The sequence below is a fragment of the Notolepis coatsorum genome (assembly GCF_963971535.1).
Source record: "Notolepis coatsorum genome assembly, chromosome: 10".
NCBI lineage: Eukaryota > Metazoa > Chordata > Actinopteri > Aulopiformes > Paralepididae > Notolepis > Notolepis coatsorum.
The window spans coordinates 10,555,684-10,578,580 of NC_140174.1; the positions used below are offsets into that span (position 1 = coordinate 10,555,684).

General features: G+C 40.8%; 1 protein-coding gene across 1 annotated transcript in view; it reads right to left on the bottom strand.

The window, feature by feature from the left end:
• Window positions 1–1,310: 1,310 nt before the first annotated feature.
• The window catches only part of LOC311235031 (MAGUK p55 subfamily member 2-like), a gene marked incomplete at its 5' end in the record, with an annotated part of 68,602 nt that continues 47,015 nt past the window's right edge, over window positions 1,311–22,897 (bottom strand). The window contains 6 exons of the mRNA XM_084322343.1: window positions 1,311–1,516; window positions 6,750–6,878; window positions 7,435–7,637; window positions 10,216–10,377; window positions 11,779–11,847; window positions 21,872–21,974. Coding sequence (XP_084178469.1) covers window positions 1,340–1,516; window positions 6,750–6,878; window positions 7,435–7,637; window positions 10,216–10,377; window positions 11,779–11,847; window positions 21,872–21,974 — 843 coding nt within the window. The 3' untranslated portion in view covers window positions 1,311–1,339. The remainder of the gene's footprint in view (window positions 1,517–6,749; window positions 6,879–7,434; window positions 7,638–10,215; window positions 10,378–11,778; window positions 11,848–21,871; window positions 21,975–22,897) is intronic.

The window sequence follows — 22,897 nt, forward strand, 5'->3', positions numbered from 1 at the left end:
CATTATGTACCTTTTTCCTGTGGTCGATTAGTACTTCACTTACATCTTCTGATGAGACCGCATTGCTGACGAGGGGTTGAACGGTATAGGTTCCACAATGACTTCTATGACAAACAACCTTGCGGTCAAAGCACATCATCAACCTTTATAAAAATTTGCATATTGTAGGATAGTGATTAGTTGCGTACATACTTTTAATAAAAGTATTTCACAAGGGACTGTCCGGTAGTCGTTTCTTTGTGTGATAGTTGTTGCTCACAAATGCAGCTCCAATAATGCCCACCGTTGACCGTAGTCACACGGCGGCCATTTTGCTCTTATGTCATGGCTCAGGTCGGGCGGGAACCGTGTGGAAAGGAGCCCAACCTGGGCATGACATAAGAGCAAAATGGCCGTCTTGTGAATATGTATGAGTAGTCAGAAATACAAAGGAAAATTATAAATAATAAATAGAAAGCAGTAGATACTGTAGAGAGGGTAATCGAAACCAAAAATAGACACGACATGCACGGAAACATCAACTCAGGGGAATTCAACAAAGAAGAATATCTCATTGTTCTCGGCATGGTGTGTGTGTGTGTAGGTGTGTGTGTAGGTGTGTGTGTAGGTGTGTAAGCATAATGTGCATTTGTGTTCCGATCATATTGCTGTTGTTCATTTTCCAAACAAAAAAGATAACATACAGTACATGAAACTAGCACATTTTGAAATATCTATACAATCGTACTGTACGCTCAAATGGTCAAATATACAGAATCGAATATAAATATTAAATGTTTTAATGTTTTCTTTGGGACAATTTGTCCGTCGCAACTATACCGACCCGACGTACAGTAAACCTTGTATCACATGAAGGTGGGGGGGGAGAAAAATGTCCCGACAATGTCCCGGTAGTACAGTGATCGATGACACCCCAGAACCTTCCACGAAGCCCTGCATCGGCCAAACATATATACGCCTATTTCCACACCGATGACAAATGATGCTCACACGCCCTTACCGCTCACACGCTATATTGCACTATATCACCTCATCATGATTAACTCTAAAGCAGTCGGAACGAATATCAATAAAATGTAAAACTCTCATTTATACGAGAAAAAATTAAATAAGAGTTGACATCGTGAGCAGGAGAGGACCTCTGAACGTGTTGGGGGGCCATGAACTCGGTCCTCCACATTGATTCAGAACGATCTGGTCTCCCGCCACGACGCCTATCCACCAGTGACCACCGTTTGCTCTAACCTCATCTAAAAGCGGTCGCCCCCCCCCCCCCTATCTAGCTGCAACTTGATCTTTGACCTCCCCCCTTAGCCGCCCGGTGACCTTCTCGCGACCTTCAGAACACCCAGCTGACGGGGACCCACTGCTGGTCGGTGGACAGCTTCTCTAGCGCCACCCGCAGGCTCTTCCAGGCCACCTCCAGGCCGTCGTTGACGATGCAGATGTCAAAGTAGTGTCCGTAGGCCCTCTGGATACGCTCGCTCTCGTCCACCGTCCTCTTCAGCTCCGAGTCCTGGTGGGGGAGGGGGGGAGGGGTTGGGGGGGGGGGCGTGGTTAAACGCATCACACACGAGTCTTGCCTTGTTCTGTCTCAGCATTTTTCATTCCTGTATTCTGTGTATTGTATTCTCACATCCTATTCTGTATTGTCCCCCACCTTGACAATAGCTAATTATGTATTTAATAGCCTTAACCACTTTTAACTATGCGGTTATATTCAAATACTGTTATAATTATGCTCTTAAAATGTCTAAATGTCTCTATATATTCAGTTTCTACCTGGCATTTAACATCTTGCCCAGGGACTGCAGTTGAAAACTAGCTACCCAGCTAACCACAGTGGTGGTACTCTGTCTCATTACTGTTGAATAATGTGCACTGTGCCACTGTCCCTATTCAAATAAACTTAATAATAATAATAATAATAATAATAATAATAATAATAATAATAATAATAATAATAATAATAATAATAATAATAATAATAATAATAATAATAATAATAATAATAATAATAATAATAATAATAATAATAATAATAATAATAATAATGAAGAAGGAGCCCGTTCAGTGTTAGACCCAAGATGCAACACTGAATGTCACAGGAAGTCCTTCATTCCAACGGCCATCAGACTATATAATGCATCAATATCATATCTTCCTGGACATTTTACATATAGATTTGACTGTATATTACTGTATATTTTAGAATGTATATACAGATTTTAGAATGTATATCCTTGACTGTATTTTTATTCTTATTTTAGATTTTTGACTACCTAAATGTTTATTGTGCGCGATCTGTAGTGCTGAATTTCCCTCCAATAAAGTACTTATTTTCTATTCTATTCTATTCTATAATGCAGTCAGCGGGCAATTACCAGGACGGCGAAAAGGCAGCGAGGGAGGAAGTAAACAGTGAGATGTGGCACACGCACGACAGGAATTGAATCAGCCCCTGCGTGAGTCTGATTACTAAGAGCCGTTTCCTGGTTTGGCATTCGTCCAGGCGTCCCAAGTTCAATTTAAGACTTTTTAAAGATCAAATTGTATTGCCTATATTTTTGTCTCTCTGCTATTACCCTGCCCATACCTGTACCTCCCCTCCCCCCTGCTGCTATGACGCCCAAATTTCCCCCAAGGGGATCGATAAAGGAATATCTTATCTAAACGTCCGTATATATTTGGAAGTATTCGAAAGAACCGCAGAAGAATACGAAGGCGAGATCAGTCACCACCAGCGCACACAGCTGGATGCTCCGGAGCCGGAGATTAGATCAGACTCCCTCCCCAGCTATAGCTCCTCGTGTGTGGGGGGGAGGAGGAGGAGGTTCCACCCTGAGCGGATCAGTCTGGAGCTCCGTCACCGTCTGGAGGAGCAGCCTGATTATCATGGAGCTCACATTAGATGTGATCTACAATTAAGGGTGTAATATATTCCAGCACTTTACAATTTCAAGTGCAATAAAAAAAACGAGCACTTTGGCACGAGTCACTTTAACACTCTGTACCTAAAGCACTTTAGACTAAATAGTCTTCCTGTTTCCCGGTTTGTCTCGCCACATAGCAAGTATTATATATTGTCATTGTCTGTTTCATCTATTGTCCGTTTTTTTTTATGGTTATGAGGTTTGTGTATAGTTTAGTAACTAGTACGTACTGTTGTCTGTTCTTGTGGTTATGAGGTTTGTGTAGTTTAGTAACTAGTACGTACTGTTGTCTGTTCTTGTGGTTATTGATTGATTGATTGATTGAAAACTTTATTAACAGATTGCAGAATGGGTACAATACAGTACAGCTCAATACACACAATTGTTAAGGGGATGCAGACCAGAGAAAGACTTTCGTCTTGTTTACATCAGGGTCCCCCATTTTCAATTCATCAGGACATATATGACATACAGATAGTCAGTACTGCTACATCTATGCATTTATGACATACCAGATTTGCAAATACAGTACTGTTTGTGATACAGAAGGAGTCAAGAAAAGGGAGTATATACATTTGACGTAGAAACTGTACATTGGAGGAGGTTGAGTGGGGGGGGGTTGGGTGCATTGGGATATTGACAACCATACTGGGTAATTTACATTGGAGGTGGTTGGGGGGGGGGGGGGGGAGACACACTGTATAAACAAGCAAAACTGTACATTGAGGGGGGGGGGAGGAGACACTGTACAAACAAACAAAATTGTACATTGGACTATTGACAAAACCATACTAGGTAAATGACTGTACATTGGAGGGGGTTGGGTTAGGATATTTACAGGGGCCAGTTTTGAATTGCAGTCTCCCGTAGGTGTCCCTTGAGAGAGGTTTTGAAAGTGGGTAGTGATCCACATTCCTTTACAGCTTTGGGTAGGGCGTTCCACATTGATGTGGCATAATTGCGAAACGTGTTTAGTCCCTTATTTGAGCCGAATCTGGGTTTAACATGATTTGTGGAGCTCCCTCTGGTGTTGTGATCGTGGTATTCACTGACCTTTGGGAAGTATTTTGACATGTACATGGGTACCTTGGTCGTGTAGTGTATCTTGTAGACCAGGCCCATTGCAAGTTGCTGTACTCTGTCGTCTACTCTAAGCCATCCTAGGTTGTCAAAGTGGGCAGGGGTGAGGTGGGTTCTAGGAGTAAGGTCAAGCAGTAGTCTGACCAGTTTGTTTTGAGATGTTTGTAATTTTGTTTTTAGCGCCTTTGAGGTGCTTTGGTACCATGAGGTGCAAGCATAGTCGTAGTACCCCTGAATGAGTGCTCCTGCCAGAGTCTTCAGGGTATTCTTGTTTACCAGAGAGGAGATCCGGTACAAGAATCTAGTTCGTTGGTTGACTTTTTTTATTACATTGGATGCCATTTTGTCACAGGAGAGATTAGCCTCTAGGATGGAACCCAGGTAGGTCATTTCATCTTTCCTTGTGACAATATTGTCACCCACTGTAACTGAGAAGCCGTCGGTCTTGCTGAGTTTGTTATTTGAACCGAAGAGAATGGACTCTGTTTTGCCCATGTGTAATGATAGTTTGTTGTCAGCGAGCCATATGCAGATTTTGCCTAGTTCCGAGCTGAGGGTTTTTTCAACCTGTAACTTGTTCTTGTCAGAGACCAGCAGGGCTGAGTCGTCCGCAAACAGGAACAAGTTGCAGTCACAAGCTGACGACATGTCATTTGCATAAATTAGGAACAGTAGCGGTCCTAGTATGCTTCCTTGTGGAACACCACAGCTCACTGAGAGGGGGGGGGGGTAGAGTACCGTTTACCTCCACCATCTGTTCCCTCCCCTCAAGGTAGGATTGCATCCAGCTCACCGATAGACTATCAAAACCAATTGCTTTTAGCTTGTCAATCAGAATGGAGTGATTGACCGTGTCAAAGGCCTTTTGTAGATCCAGCATGACCATGCCGCAGTATTTGTTATGTGGTTTGTGTGTGGTTATGTGGTTGTTATGTGGTTTGTGTAGTTTAGTAACTACAGTAGTACGTACTGTTGTCTGTTCTTGTGGTTATGAGGTTTGTGTAGTTTAGTAACTAGTACGTACTGTTGTCTGTTCTTGTGGTTATGAGGTTTGTGTAGTTTAGTAACTAGTACGTACTGTTGTCTGTTCTCATGGTTAGGAGGTTTGTGTAGTTTAGTAACTAGTACTGTTGTCTGTTCTCATGGTTAGGAGGTTTGTGTAGTTTAGTAACTAGTACGTACTGTTGTCTGTTCTTTTTTTTTATTCACTTTTTCTCCTTATTTTTCTCCCATACCAATTTCGTAGTATCCAATTCTCCCCTCCCCTGTCTTGAACGTTGCTAGACTATGCCTCCCACTGGTCGGCTGTAGTGAGGATAGAAGCCTTGCATCACGTGTCCCCTCCGGTACGCGAGGAGGCAGCCTGTCGCATCTTTTCACCTGCCAGCGCAGACTCTCAGTGGCGAGGAGTAACGCGTGGGAGGCTCACGCTGCCCCCGATACTTCCTGTTTCTGCCGTACAGGCGTCACCCAACCGACCTGTAGGAGTCGCTGTCCACAACGTCCAATCCCCCACCCATCGACTTTCCACCCGCTACCTCTGTCAATTGAGATAGTATGACGACTGGCCCAAGCCGCAGGCAATGCTGACTCGGGGAGTCGAGACCGGAGTCTCTTGCATTGGTGACGAGTGCAATCTCCGCTACGCCACCCAGTCGCCTTACTGTTGTCTGTTCTTGTGATTATGAAGCTGGTGTACATTTGTAATTTGTCTGATCTGTTAACATCAACCTGCTTAGGGACTACAGATGGAAATGAGCCTCTGGCTACAATCTGACACATTTGCATGAAAGTGTTCATCAATATGTTCAATTTTTTTATAAATAAAGAAGAGGCGGAGCCATGAGGGGAGGCTGCGGGACGATGAGGGCGGCTGGGACAAAGGTCTCAGGGGTCAGGGGTCAGGGGGTCACAGGGGTCTACAGGTAGTTTAACATAATTATGTATGGTTTATTTGGTTGTGAACATGTATTTACAATGTACTTCCGGGTAGGGCTAGGAGGTATAACGAATATGAAGGTATACAGAATATGAAGGTATACCGTCATGGATCCATGCAGTATACATACAAAATTATAATTATATATATATATATATATATTAGGTTAATCAAAAAATGGTTCCTTGCAGTAGTATTAAAAAAGAAAAAGAATATAGACTATTTTTAATTAATCGTCAGCATTACAATTGTATTTTGTACTGTACTTGTATAATGACAATACATTCAAATCGAATCTAATCTATTACAAGATAAAGACATAAAAGGAAGTGATACGGGAAAACGAAATACCCTCAAATAACGTTATTTATTAAAAAAATATATATTGTGATATTTTGGCCACATGGCCAAATGTGGCTATTGGCTATTGGCACATGGCTATTCCCACGCGTCACTGACAAACAGCGGAAAAAATAGACTTGAAGCGTGAAAAAAAGAAGCAGAAGCCACTGGCGTCTCACGTCCGTCTCCCCTGGTGGAGATTGCGGCGTTGAATAAGACTGTTGTCACGTCGGACACCTTTTTTTTTTTTTTTACACGAAGGGCCGATTTTTTAAAGCAACGATCTTGCGAAGTGACGATTTTTCGAAGCGTTTTTTTTTTTTTTTTTTTACAAACTTTTTAAAGCAAGGATTTTTCGGGGCGCTCTTGATTGAAAACTGAGGTATAAAATAAAGGTTTGAAAACTAAATTGAATTACTTTGAACCCCCCCCCCCCCCCCCCCCGTCACACTCACCGTCATCTGCTTAGTGATGACTCCGGACTCGATGGCTGACCTGTTCATGGCTTTGAGGACCTCGAAGTCCGGTGCCTCGATGAAGACCACGTAAGGCAGGAAGTCAGACGTCCTCAGGACCTTGAGAGCCTGCGGAGAAGACAAGATAAGAATATTAGATTTCATTTCATTTCAAACCCATTATTTAAAGTGGAAAGGCAACTCTTACTAGTTACGCTGCTGGTCAGTAGTAGTCATACGGTCTCTATTTATTTGTACATACATCCGATTAGCACTATTACTCAGTAGTATAGGGATGCTTGATATTGGCTTTTTTTACCGATACCGATATACCGATATTGTCCAACTCTTAATATCAAACGATATCAACCGATACCGATATATGCAGGATTCCCCCCCCCCCCCCCAAAAAACGGAATAATTTCAGGTAATTAACATTACATATCTCTTGTCGTGTGATTAACACAACATTATGCATACTTTGACAATAAATAAAGGGAGGGAGGGAAGGAAGGAAGGAAGGAAGGAAGGAAGGAAGGAAGGAAGGAAGGAAGGAAGGAAGGAAGGAAGGAAGGAAGGAAGGAAGGAAGGACAGATAAACAAATGAGCCAACAGAAGTGAGGACAGGAGGTAGACCGGCATGACGTGAAGGCAGACACTACGCTCTATGCAGACGACCTCTGACCTGGGGGTTGACGTCCAGGATGCAGATCTTGCCCGTGTCCACCACCTCGTGGATGGAGTTGATCTTGGTGCCGTACAGGTTCCCGTCGTACTCGCCGTGCTCCAGGAAGCGGGCGTTCTTGATGTCGCCCTCCATCTGGCTGCGGGTCATGAAGGAGTACATCTGTCCGTCTCTCTCGTCCACCTTGGGCTTCCTGGTGGTGACTGTGTGGAACGACGGCAGTTTGGTTTGGTGAGCATCTACGTACTTATATTAGACATACATACTTGTTATACATACATACTTATACATACATAATTATACATACATACGTATACATTAGGGCTGACCCTGATTAGTCGAATAGTCGACTTATCGATCGAAAGCCGACTGCCAACCTCTTAGTCGAATGCAAAAAAATTATATAATTTTTTTTTTAATCATTCTTTCCAAAGGTAAAGAGGCCTAGAAGCGTGGCTAACGCTAATGGCGCGCATACCAGAGAGGCTAACTGCCTAAGAAAACAGGCACAGAGGCACTGAAGGAGGATTTCACCCATCTAATGAACACACTAGACTAGACAAATTATATGTATCCATCAGTGGACCAATTGCATGCTTTTGCAGAGGACAAGAAGCCTTCAGTCGACTCTTTCAGACATTAAGCACCCCCCACAGCCCAAATGGAATGATACAAAAAAAAAGTATATATATTTATACCTTTTATTTCTGCCAATATACTTTTTTTTCCCGGCCAATCAAAGTCGACTATCCAATTCCTTAGTCGGGTATACATACTTATACATACGTACTTATACATACATACATTTACATTTAGTCATTTAGCTGACACTTTTATCCAAAGCGACTTACAAGTTCTGTACGACAAGTCAGCGGGAAGGGTACAACTCTGACAGCTGAGTAACAATGTTCAAACAGTGTTGAAACTTGGGTGCTGCAGTGTTGAGTGCATAGTAGTAAAGACTATTAGTATAGTAGGTAGTAATATAGACAAGGAGCATTATTTAGTGGAAGAGTGCATTATAGTAGAAGCCAATAAGTTCTTGAAAGTTTTCTCTCCTTCACTTCAGATATTGATTGAAGAAGTGTGTTTTTAGTCGACGGCCCATTCTTTAAGTCTGCGCGTTTACATTGCACTACTCTTATTGTCTTTTATACCTATTCTTATGTCTGCAATTTATGCATTGTCTTTTTATTCTGTCAATTGTGTGCTGATTTTTTTTTCTTTTTTATCATTTTATGCTATTTGCTGTGGGGCACTCTGGACTGCGGTCCATGTGTGAAAAGGACTATGTAGATAGTTATTCATAGTTATTATTATATTATGAAAAAATGTATGCATTGAAATGTCTGTAAAGTCTCGACGACATTGAAAATGAGGGTGACCTCAATTGTCTTTGAGAATAAATAAAGGTTTCAATGAATGAATGTCCCTTACCTCTGTGATGTATGTATCTGTCTCTTTTCTATTTTATTTATTTATTCATATCTTTTTCGTCTCCTTTCCCTGTTACCCTTTGAGAGAGGCCCTTCTGTCCTCTCACCAGGCCGTCACTGGAAATAAGAATTAGTTCTTAATTGACCTGCCTGGTTAGATAAAGGTGAAAAAGTGACAGTTGCAGGTGTGTGTGTTGACCAAAGGAAGTGTTAACACAGGGAACCTCTAGCAGCGGGGTTCCCAAACTTTTCAGGCCAGGGCCCAGAAAAGAAGGCGTCAGAGAGCCGCGGCCCAATGCACATCGTCAGGCTTTTTTTTTTCTTTTTTTTTTGCCAGGCGACCTATTTTTTAAGCCAAATATCACTTCAATCCTATTAAGTTAGTTCAAGTTAGTTATTCATTTATATGTGCTATTTATGAGAGGGCTAACTTGTTGCAAAATAATAATGATAATAATAATAGCCTCATTAAAATACTATTGTTGCTTCGGTTGTTTTCAGCGTTTTATGTGCATAATCTGTTATTTAGTTTGAAATGTTCGTTGAAATAAGTAGATTTTTCGTTTTTGTTTATTTATTAAGTTAATATAAAACCATATAGTCACATTTTAGAATACAATAGAATAGAATTTTAGAATACAACTAGAAACACTGTCCTGGCCTGCTTCTAAGTTCAGTGGCCTGACAAAAAAAAAATTAAAAGAAAAAAAAATAAAGATTATATATTTTTTTTGTAATCATCTCGCGGCCCAGCCGTGGCTGTTCGCGGCCCACCTTTGGGTCGCGACCCCGACTTTGGGAACCACTGCGAGTCTAGCTAATAGATAATATGGTGAGCAGCTCTGGTGATGTATCTTGATACTGCTGACAACACAACCATCGTAACCCTCAATCATCAGCCAAAAGACTGCCCCTTTGGAGCCCCATGAGCCTACATGACCACTAAATGTGGTACATGACATGAGTGACCAATGTAATAACAAACGGCGGTGGTGATTGAATGGGAATGTGGTGGTGTGAGCTACAGATGTCACGCCGTAAAACAAGGACGCCTATTTGGATGTTGGATCCTAGTGTGAAGAACTGCATGATTTGATGTTCTGTGCCTCGACTTTGTCTGTTTTGCTATTGTCTATTATTTGATGCTTATTTTATGTCTGCACTTTTTTGTAAATTTTGTGCTCATTTTATGCCAATTTTGTATGCCCGTCTTTTCTGCTGCTGCAAAGCACTTTGAGCTGCAATTCTTGCATGAAAGGTGCTATACAAATAAAGTGTATTATTATTATTATTATTATTAATGATCAATACGCATGAGTAATGACTGGGGCGGTGGGCTACTCACAGGGCATGGTGGTCGCGTAGCGGTGGGCGTCCGACACCAGCAACTTGTTCTTCAGGCTGCGCCGGCCCACCCCCTGGGCACCAATCAGGACCAGCGTCTTCCTCCTGAAGGGCGGGACCCTGGCCACCTCCTCGTAGATACGCAGCTCGTGGCGGTCGAATTCTAACGAGGCGACCAATCAAAGCAGAGGAGGCTGAGCGACTCGAAGAGAGGAGACTATAGGATAGAACATCTTCAGGGTATCTGCGGGGGTCTTTAACCCTTTCACTGCCACACACGACAGCTGGTTAACCCTTTCACTGTGACAATACAGAAGGTTAGCCCTTTACTATCACACAACCGACGGCGATGCTCCATCATTAGCATCATTAGTTAATGATGGAGCTAATGATAGAGCATCGCCGTCAGTTGTGTGATAGTAAAGGGTTAACCTTCTGTCGTGTGGCAGTGAAAGGGTTAAACCGTCTTACATTTCATTTGCACAGCCCGGCTCTCGGGGGAGAGGAAATAATATTAAATATATGAAATGTTTTTGTATTCATGACTGATGATGGTATTCATTCATGTGTTTTTTTGCGGGGGCTTACTGGGAGTTTGGTGCGTCTGGCGAGAACTTGTATGGAATGTGCGGGAATTTAAATTGGCACACAAGTTCAGTGTCACTATGTGTTTTTTTGGCATGTATGGTTGTGAAATTTGTATAAGATTTTGCGGTAAGTGGTATTCAAAAGGTCTTAAAAAGTCTTAAATGTGACTTGTTGAATGAACCTGCAGATACCCTTAGTGGAAACATGGTGTGTCTTCAAATCACACAAAAACACATATTTTGTGACCGAGCCCAGCAGTTTGTGGCACAGGTCTCCCTCTGTAATTTTTCAGATTTTTACAGATATATATTTGAAGAAGATTTGCTTATTTGAATCTAGTTAAGGCTACAGAGTAGAGAAAATCCTATCTAAAGTTTGGCTGCATTTTGAACACCTTGGCAGTCAGGGACTAGGTGTCACAAACTGCCTTTTTTAAACAAAGGTTTTTACTATTTAGAAATACTATAACTGTTAGCTGTTACAGTAAATAATATGTTCTTAAACATTCAAGCTGTGATAATATGAAAAAAATAAGTCATATTTTCTTGCGATCTGACTTCCAGTCTCTTACCGCTGGGCCTGTCATATGGATATTTAGCAGTGGTGGAAGAAGTACACAATTCCTTTACTTAAAGGAACACTCCAACATTTAGGGAAATTAGCTTATTTGCCATCTACCCTGGAGTTAGACAAGAAGATACATACCTTTTTATTCTCTGTGCATGCAGTAGGAGTAGGAAGACGCGCACCGTTAGCCTAGCTTAGCGTCAGTCACTGGAAGTAGGTTCCTCCATTAGCCTAGTTCCCAACGTCTTCCTACTCCTACTGCACGCACAGAGAAGAAAAAGCTATGCATCTTCTTGTCTAACTCCAGGGTAGATGGCAAATAAGCTGATTTCCCAAAATGTTGGAGTGTTCCTTTAAGTAAAAGTAGAAATACCCAGATAAATACTACTAATGAGCTTTTCAACAATACCTGCGTTCTTGGTCGTCAGATACATCATCTTCTTCTTCTTCTTGCCTCCCATCCCGGTGCACAGAGGACCTGCGGGTGGCGGCAGAAGCACACGGAGCCACAATATAATAAAACCCCCACACGCTGCCACCTATCTGCACCAGGCCACTTACACACAGAGCCCCCCGTTAAAGGTGATATACCGGCGAGTCAAGGACTGTTGCCTTTTAGAGCTCAACCGGGCTGTAAATCAGAGGCTCCTTCTGGTTCAGTGGAGGGGCTCTGCCACCGGGGGGCGACGTGCACCGACCACGGGTCGCGCTACTGCCAACAGAACACCTGGGGAATGGCGGGTGACATCGCCTGCCTGCCTGCCTGTCTGTGGAAACACGACGGGGGTGGGTGTTCGACGTGGGGGGTGGGAGGGCTCGGGGAGGTGGGTGCTCTGATGGAGCGCGCCCGATGAGAAGAGGAACAATAGGATAGGAGCTGTCAGAGGAATGAAGACGGGCGTCTTTGTTCGTCTTGACAATGACTTAAGACACAGGACGTCAATCTGTTGAAGCCAAGGGCGTAGGTTTGGTTTCAACATGGGGGTGGGGGGTGGGGGGGCACATTGAGCAGGGGGGTCTGTGGGTCCTCCACCAAGGAAGCATAATTTCCTGCATTCTGTTTTTATGCACCGATTTGTGCCTTTTTATGCATCATTTCATGGTGGAAATGTCTTTGTCTATGAAAAGGAACAGACAACATGAAACATTCAGGTCCCCACTGACGCAATACAATGGAATATAATGCAGTGAGGGGCTCTCAGGCGTTCTGTGTTGCTTTCAGATATTTATTCTATAGTTACAGTATAGTTAAGAATAGAATAGAATAGAATAGAACGCTTTATTGTCATTGTACTAATACAATGGAATTGGGAGGGCTACTCCTCATCAGTGCAGTAAAGACAAGGTAAACAGGACAACTACGATATATATTCATCCCTCCATACTACACACATATCATTCACTACCTACTACACATCACTCCATGCTACACATATCACTCACTCCATAACTACACACATCACTCACTACATACTACACATATCACTCACTCCATAACTACACACATCACTCACTCCATACTACACATATCACTCACTCCATACTACACATATCACTCACTCCATACTACACATATCATTCACTCCATACTACACATATCACTCACTCCATACTACACATATCACTCACTACATACTACACATATCACTCACTCCATACTACACATATCATTCACTCCATACTACACATATCATTCACTACATACTACACATATCACTCACTACATACTACACATATCATTCACTACATACTACACATATCACTCACTACATACTACACATATCATTCACTACATACTACACATATCACTCACTACATACTACACATATCATTCACTCCATACTACACATATCACTCACTTCATACTACACATATCATTCACTACATACTACACATATCACTCACTACATACTACACATATCATTCACTCCATACTACACATATCACTCACTCCATACTACACGTATCACACACTCCATACTACACATATCACACACTCCATACTACACGTATCACACACTCCATACTACACGTATCACACACTCCATACTACACGTATCACACACTCCATACTACACGTATCACACACTCCATACTACACGTATCACACACTCCATACTACACACATGACTCACATAGTGCCCATAGTTCCTCACAATACACATGTCATTGCTAAAAGTATGAATATGTACTGTTGGACTGTGGTAATTCCATGTACGAATAAATAAATTATGAAATGATGATGAAAAGTAAGAAGGATATATACTGTACATGTTTTGAAGGGGTTGTCTTTCATATTAGCTATATTTTATTGAGGGGGACAAATGTCCTCTTCTCAATATTGAGGGGGACATGCCCCCCTGCAACCCCCCCTAAAGCTACGCCTATGGTTGAACCATTATGTAATGTGACTGCGTTCCTCCTGAAGCCAGTGCACAACGCTCTGTGAAAAACAACCGTCCACAGGTTCACACACGGCCTCTCGGTCAATGAATTTAAAAACATCCCTCTGCATCAAACACCCCCCCCCTTTAAAAGGGGACATCATTTTCAGTCCTTTTCAACAAGTGAATATAGGTCTTTGAAGTCCCCTAAACATGTCATACTCAGTTAACAGTTCTAACTGAGGGCTCCACATGTTTGATGAGTGGTATGTACTTGGGTAGAAGGTCGTCTGATTGTCCCAGGTGGGGGGGGGGGCAGCTTTGTATGCATCCGTTATAGTTGGAGTAAACATGCATTTCGTCTCCTCTTGTGGGGCAAGAGACATGTTGGTGGAATTTGGGGAGCACAGTCTTTAGCTTGGAGTGATTGAAATCTCCTGCAACAATGAAGGCTCAGATTATGCATTCTAGCAGCCTCTATACCTCTGTTTCAGTCCTGTTCTCATTCTAGCAGCTTCTACACCTCTCTGTTTCAGTCCTGTTCTCATTCTAGCAGCCTCTAGACCTCTCTGTTTCAGTCCTGTTCTCATTCTAGCAGCCTCTACACCTCTCTGTTTCAGTCCTGTTCTCATTCTAGCAGACTCTATACCTCTCTGTTTCAGTCCTGTTCTCATTCTAGCAGCCTCTACCCCTCTGTTTCAGTCCTGTTCTCATTCTAGCAGCCTCTACACCTCTCTGTTTCAGTCCTGTTCTCATTCTAGCAGCCTCTACACCTCTCTGTTTCAGTCCTGTTCTCATTCTAGCAGCCTCTACACCTCTCTGTTTCAGTCCTGTTCTCATTCTAGCAGCCTCTACACCTCTCTGTTTCAGTCCTGTTCTCATTCTAGCAGCTTCTACACCTCTCTGTTTCAGTCCTGTTCTCATTCTAGCAGCCTCTATACCTCTCTGTTTCAGTCCTGTTCTCATTCTAGCAGCCTCTACACCTCTCTGTTTCAGTCCTGTTCTCATTCTAGCAGCCTCTATACCTCTCTGTTTCAGTCCTGTTCTCATTCTAGAAGCCTCTCTACACCTCTCTCTGTTTCAGTCCTGTTCTCATTCTAGTAGCCTCTATACACCTCTCTGTTTCAGTCCTGTTCTCATTCTAGCAGCCTCTACACTTCTCTGTTTCAGTCCTGTTCTCATTCTAGCAGCCTCTATACCTCTCTGTTTCAGTCCTGTTCTCATTCTAGCAGCCTCTATACCTCTCTGTTTCAGTCCTGTTCTTATTCTAGCAGCCTCTACACCTCTCTGTTTCAGTCCTGTTCTCATTCTAGCAGCCTCTACACCTCTCTGTTTCAGTCCTGTTCTCATTCTAGTAGCCTCTATACCTCTCTGTTTCAGTCCTGTTCTCATTCTAGCAGCCTCTACACCTCTCTGTTTCAGTCCTGTTCTCATTCTAGCAGCCTCTATACCTCTCTGTTTCAGTCCTGTTCTCATTCTAGCAGCCTCTACACCTCTCTGTTTCAGTCCTGTTCTCATTCTAGCAGCCTCTAGACCTCTCTGTTTCAGTCCTGTTCTCATTCTAGCAGCCTCTACACCTCTCTGTTTCAGTCCTGTTCTCATTCTAGCAGCCTCTACACCTCTCTGTTTCAGTCCTGTTCTCAACCTAGAAGCCTCTAGACCTCTGTTTCAGTCCTGTTCTCATTCTAGCAGCCTCTACACCTCTCTGTTTTAGTCCTGTTCTCATTCGAGCAGCCTCTACACCTCTCTGTTTCTGTCCTGTTCTCATTCTAGCAGCCTCTAGACCACTCTGTTTCAGTCCTGTTCTCAATCTAGCAGCCTCTACACCCCTCTGTTTCAGTCCTGTTCTCATCCTAGCAGCTTCTACACCTCTCTGTTTCAGTCCTGTTCTCATTCTAGCAGCCTCTACACCTCTCTGTTTCAGTCCTGTTCTCATCCTAGCAGCTTCTACACCTCTCTGTTTCAGTCCTGTTCTCATTCTAGCAGCCTCTAGACCCCTCTCTTTCAGTCCTGTTCTCATTCTAGCAGCCTCTACACCTCTCTGTTTCAGTCCTGTTCTCATTCTAGCAGCCTCTACACCTCTCTGTTTCAGTCCTGTTCTCATTCGAGCAGCCTCTACACCTCTCTGTTTCAGTCCTGTTCTCATTCTAGCAGCCTCTACACCTCTCTGTTTCAGTCCTGTTCTCATTCTAGCAGCCTCTATACCTCTCTGTTTCAGTCCTGTTCTCATTCTAGCAGCCTCTATACCTCTCTGTTTCAGTCCTGTTCTCATTCTAGCAGCCTCTATACCTCTCTGTTTCAGTCCTGTTCTCATTCTAGCAGCCTCTACACCCCTCTGTTTCAGTCCTGTTCTCAACGGGCTGGTTCTGGTTCTGTAACCAGTGAGCTGCCAGTGCACCGTCTAGCAGAGATCCAGATCGAACTGTCAAGACTAGATGTTGCGGATCAAACAGGACTCGAGATCCAGCGGATAGCGTGGCAATCTCACCGTTAGAAATGTTGTCAGAAACATATTTTCGGTTCAACTTTAGGCAGAAAAGAGAAGATTTACGAGGGAGCCGCCATCTTGTACATGCGTACACGTCTTGTATACATATCTTGTACGCATTTGATCAAGATCTCTTCACACGCAACTTACAGGGTCTCATTGTGGCTGCATGTCTGAAATGCCCCGTTTCAAGAGGGAGGGTTCCCGTCACGGCTGAACTGCAGAAAAGGCGCAACGCACACATTTAACATATTCTGTAAAACCACAGGAAAAGGCCATTTTCACAATAGGCCTCCTTTAAGACATCTCATTCACACCCCGCGGGCACAGTCGAGACGTTATGAGTTTACCAGCGGACAGATGTGTCCTTTAAAAGCCCCCAAGGGCAGAGTTGTTGGGGCCTGCCATCTCTCTCTCCCCCACCGTCCCACCCCCTCCCCCGACAGGAGTGAAGGGCGCGCAGCTTGGCAATGACTCACCACCTGCTCCGCTGCCACGGAGGACAATGCGTCCGGGGGGAACGCATCTTAGGACACCCGGGCTTGTATTTACATGGCTGCGGCACGTGAGAGCCGATACGTGATCAGTTTTCTTTCCTTTGTGGCTCTCGTCATCACAGACCCTTCAGTCCGCGGCTCCTTCCCTCTCTCTCTCTCTCTCTACGGGCAGTGTGTGAATGTCAGAGGCCTGCAGCTTAACAACCAGCAGATTGGATCTGTCCTGAGTGAGTCACGCCGAGGCTCATTAGACGACCTCCGGGCGCGCGCTGAGCGGGGGTGAGAGGAGGACACTCTGCCCGTTATATACTTATATACTGCCTATGTTATACTTATATACTGCCTGCGTTATATACTTATATACTGCCTGTTATATACTTATATACTGCCTGCGTTATATACTTATATACTGCCTGTTATATATTTATATACTGCCTGTTATATACTTATATACTGCCTGTTATATATTTATATACTGCCTGTTATGTACTTATATACTGCCTGTGTTATATACTTATATACTGCCTGTGTTATATACTTATATACTGCCTGTTATATACTTATATACTACCTGTTATATACTTATATACTGCCTGTTATATACTTATATACTGCCTGTTATATACTTATATACTGCCTGTTATGTACTTATATACTGCCTATATTATATACTTATATACTGCCTGTTATATACTTATATACTGCCGGTTATATACTTATATACTGCCTGCGTTATACTTATATACTGCCTGTTATGTACTTATATACTGCCTGCGTTATACTTATATACTGCCTGCGTTATACTTATATACTACCTGTTATATACTTATATACTGCCTGCGTTATACTTATATACTGCCTGCGTTATACTTATATACTGCCTGCGTTATACTTATATACTACCTGTTATATACTTATATACTGCCTGCGTTATACTTATATACTGCCTGCGTTATACTTATATACTACCTGTTATATACTTATATACTGCCTGCGTTATACTTATATACTACCTGTTATATACTTATATACTGCCTGCGTTATACTTATATACTGCCTGCGTTATACTTATATACTACCTGTTATATACTTATATAGTGTCTGTATTATATACTTATATACTGCCTGTTATGTACTTATATACTGCCTGTTATATACTTATATACTGCCTGTGTTATATACTTATATACTGCCTGTGTTATATACTTATATACCGCCTGTGTTATATACTTATATACTGCCTGTGTTATATACTTATATACTGCCTGTGTTCAATTCTTATATACTGCCTGTGTTATATACTTATATACCGCCTGTGTTATATACTTATATACTGCCTGTTATGTACTTATATACTACCTGTGTTATATACTTATATACTGCCTGTTATATACTTATATACTGCCTGTGTTATATACTTATATACTGCCTGTGTTATATACTTATATACTGCCTGTTATATACTTATATACTGCCTGTTATATACTTATATACTGCCTGTTATATACTTATATACTACCTGTTATATACTTATATACTGCCTGCGTTATACTTATATACTGCCTGTGTTATATACTTATATACTGCCTGTGTTATATACTTATATACTGCCTGTTATGTACTTATATACTGCCTGTTATATACTTATATACTGCCTGTGTTATATACTTATATACTGCCTGTTATATACTTATATACTGCCTGTGTTATATACTTATATACTGCCTGTGTTATATACTTATATACTGCCTGTGTTATATACTTATATACTGCCTGTTATATACTTATATACTACCTGTGTTATATACTTATATACTGCCTGTGTTATATACTTATATACTATCTGTTATATACTTATATATTGCCTGTGTTATATACTTATATACTATCTGTTATATACTTATATACTGCCTGTGTTATATACTTATATACTGCCTGTGTTATATACTTATATACTGCCTGTGTTATATACTTATATACTATCTGTTATATACTTATATACTGCCTGTGTTATATACTTATATACTGCCTGTGTTATATACTTATATACTGCCTGTGTTATACTTATATACTGCCTGTGTTATATACTTATATACTGCCTGTGTTATATACTTATATAGTGCCTGTTATATACTTATATACTGCCTGTGTTATATACTTATATACTGCCTGTGTTATATACTTATATACTGCCTGTGTTATATACTTATATACTACCTGTGTTATATACTTATATACTGCCTGTTATATACTTATATACCGCCTGTGTTATATACTTATATACTGCCTGTGTTATATACTTATATACTGCCTGTGTTATATACTTATATACTGCCTGTGTTATATACTTATATACTGCCTGTGTTATATACTTATATACCGCCTGTGTTATATACTTATATACTGCCTGTTATATATACTTATATACTGCCTGTGTTATATACTTATATACTGCCTGTGTTATATACTTATATACTGCCTGTGTTATATACTTATATACTGCCTGTTATATACTTATATACTACCTGTGTTATATACTTATATACTACCTGTGTTATATACTTATATACTGCCTGTTATATACTTATATACCGCCTGTGTTATATACTTATATACTGCCTGTGTTATATACTTATATACTGCCTGTGTTATATACTTATATACCGCCTGTGTTATATACTTATATACTGCCTGTTATATATACTTATATACTGCCTGTGTTATATACTTATATACTGCCTGTGTTATATACTTATATACTGCCTGTGTTATATACTTATATACTACCTGTGTTATATACTTATATACTGCCTGTTATATACTTATATACTGCCTGTTATATACTTATATACCGCCTGTGTTATATACTTATATACTGCCTGTTATATACTTATATACTACCTGTGTTATATACTTATATACTGCCTGTTATATACTTATATACTACCTGTGTTATATACTTATATACTGCCTGTTATATACTTATATACTGCCTGTGTTATATACTTATATACTGCCTGTTATATACTTATATACTGCCTGTGTTATATACTTATATACTGCCTGTTATATACTTATATAGTGCCTGTGTTATATACTTATATACTGCCTGTTATATACTTATATACTGCCTGTGTTATATACTTATATACTGCCTGTTATATACTTATATACTGCCTGTTATATACTTATATACTGCCTGCGTTATATACTTATATACTGCCTGTTATATACTTATATAGTGCCTGTGTTATATACTTATATACTGCCTGTTATATACTTATATACTGCCTGTGTTATATACTTATATACTGCCTGTTATATACTTATATACTGCCTGTTATATACTTATATACTGCCTGTTATATACTTATATACTGCCTGTGTTATATACTTATATACTGCCTGTTATATACTTATATACTACCTGTTATATACTTATATACTACCTGTTATATACTTATATACTGCCTGTGTTATATACTTATATACTGCCTGTTATATACTTATATACTGCCTGTGTTATATACTTATATACTACCTGTTATATACTTATATACTGCCTGTGTTATATACTTATATACTGCCTGTGTTATATACTTATATACTGCCTGTTATATACTTATATACTACCTGTTATATACTTATATACTGCCTGTGTTATATACTTATATACTGCCTGTGTTATATACTTATATACTGCCTGTTATATACTTATATACTGCCTGTTATATACTTATATACTACCTGTTATATACTTATATACTGCCTGTTATATACTTATATACTGCCTGTTATATACTTATATACTGCCTGTTATATACTTATATACTGCCTGTTATATACTTATATACTGCCTGTTATGTACTTATATACTGCCTGTTATGTACTTATATACTGCCTGTTATATACTTATATACTGCCTATGTTATATACTTATATACTGCCTGTTATATACTTATATACTGCCTGTGTTATATACTTATATACTACCTGTGTTATATACTTATATACTGCCTGTGTTATATACTTATATACTGCCTGTTATATACTTATATACTGCCTGTTATATACTTATATAGTGCCTGTGTTATATACTTATATACTGCCTGTGTTATATACTTATATACTGCCTGCGTTATATACTTATATACTGCCTGCGTTATATACTTATATACTACTTGTGTTATATACTTATATACTACTTGTGTTATATACTTATATACTACCTGTGTTATATACTTATATACTACCTGTGTTATATACTTATATACTACTTGTGTTATACTTATATACTGCCTGTTATATACTTATATACTGCCTGTGTTATATACTTATATACTGCCTGCGTTATACTTATATACTGCCTGTTATATACTTATATACTGCCTGTGTTATATACTTATATACTGCCTGTTATATATACTTATATACTGCCTGTGTTATGTAAGGGATAATGTATGGCTAGGAGGTCATTGTCGCAAAATAATTGACCGACACGGAGTTTAAAATACCGAGGCGCGCGCCGAGGTGTTTTAAACGGAGTGAAGGTCAATTATTTTGCGACAATGACCGAGTAAAGCTATACATTATCCCGCTTATTACATGGCTAACTTACTAACAATATACCTAATTCATTTGACAAATCGCAGTTGTTCTGTGGCTCTGTCAGCCCAAATAAAGTGATTATTATTATCGCGAGCAGCAGCCTCTGTTCTGGCTCCGCTGTGTTCAGGCTCCGCTCGTTGCTCCGCCCCCTGTCATCGCCGGCAGCACTGAAACAGTGTGTGTCAGTGGGCTTGATTGCGAACAGCTGCGCTCTGCGGTCATTATTGAAAAATCTGCGGTCATTATCGAAAAATAATGACCGCAGTCGGGGGGCTGTTGACCAATCACAAGCAAGCATTTCGGCGAATGTGAAAACGCCATGTAATAAATACTTATATACTACCCTTGTTGTTATTAATGAGGTTGCAGCGTGGGAAGAGAGCTCCCGACACGGGAAAGTTAAATTCGCCCAAAGTATTTAATTGAAACAGCTAAAAGTTATTGTTATAGAAGGGTCTGTGGGTGTCTTTGTTGTTGTTGAAGGGTCTGGGTGTCTTTGTTGTTGTTGTTATGGTAACGTCCTACCTGTCGTAACGAGCTCCAGGTCTCTCTTAACGAAGGCCTTCCTCTTCTCCTCCAGCAGCTGGCTGGGAATGAGACCCGCACTGCCTCCCCGTAGGTGACAGGCCTGTGTACACACACACACACACACAGACACACACACACAAATGTACATACACTTAGAATAGAATAGAAATACTTTAATTTTGACACTACAAATCGCTCACATTAAACATTTAGACAGAACAAAGTCACGAATAAGAACAAAACAAATTGCCTAAGAATAGGAATAGAATAAAATAAAATTGCTATCCAATGCAGATAATCCACACGGCTGGAGTTGAGGACGCTTAGGTGGAGGACGCATAATAACAAATAACAGGGTGATTCTACACAACTTCTATCGCTGTGTGATCGAGAGCGTCCTTACTTCCTCCTGTACTATTATGGTTCGGTAACATCACAGACCAGGAGAAGAAATCTCTGAACAGAAATGTGCGTCTCGCACGCAAGACAATCGGGGGGTTAGCCTGCCAGCTCTAGAAGAGATCTATGGTGCCAGGCTGCTTTCCCCGTGGCTCTGGCATTATCAACGACCCCTCTGGTCACCCAGCCGCAGGCCTCTTTGCCCCCATCCCCTCGGGCAGACGCTACCGCTCTATCACATGCTCTACCTCTCGGTTTATTAAGAGTTTCTTCCCCAGTGCTGTGCGCAGCCTGAATAACTCCAAAGGCTAGATTTGTATATTATTATCCTATTTTGTTTTGGTGTGTTATTACTAGTCAGGTTGTGGAAGTGCTGTTTTCGTGTGTCTGTGCATCACGCACTTTGATTATATTTTTACTTTTACTGTAAATTGTGCCTCTATGCATTATGCACTTTACTATGATATGCACTTTTAGGGGATGTTGATATCAACTTTAGCATTTGTCCTTTTATACCGTCTGTGTTTTTTTTAGAGCTGGGCCGTTAACAGCGTTAACGTGCTGCGTTAACGCTATACTAATATCGCGCGATAATATAATTAACGCATTAATCTAAAAAAAAAT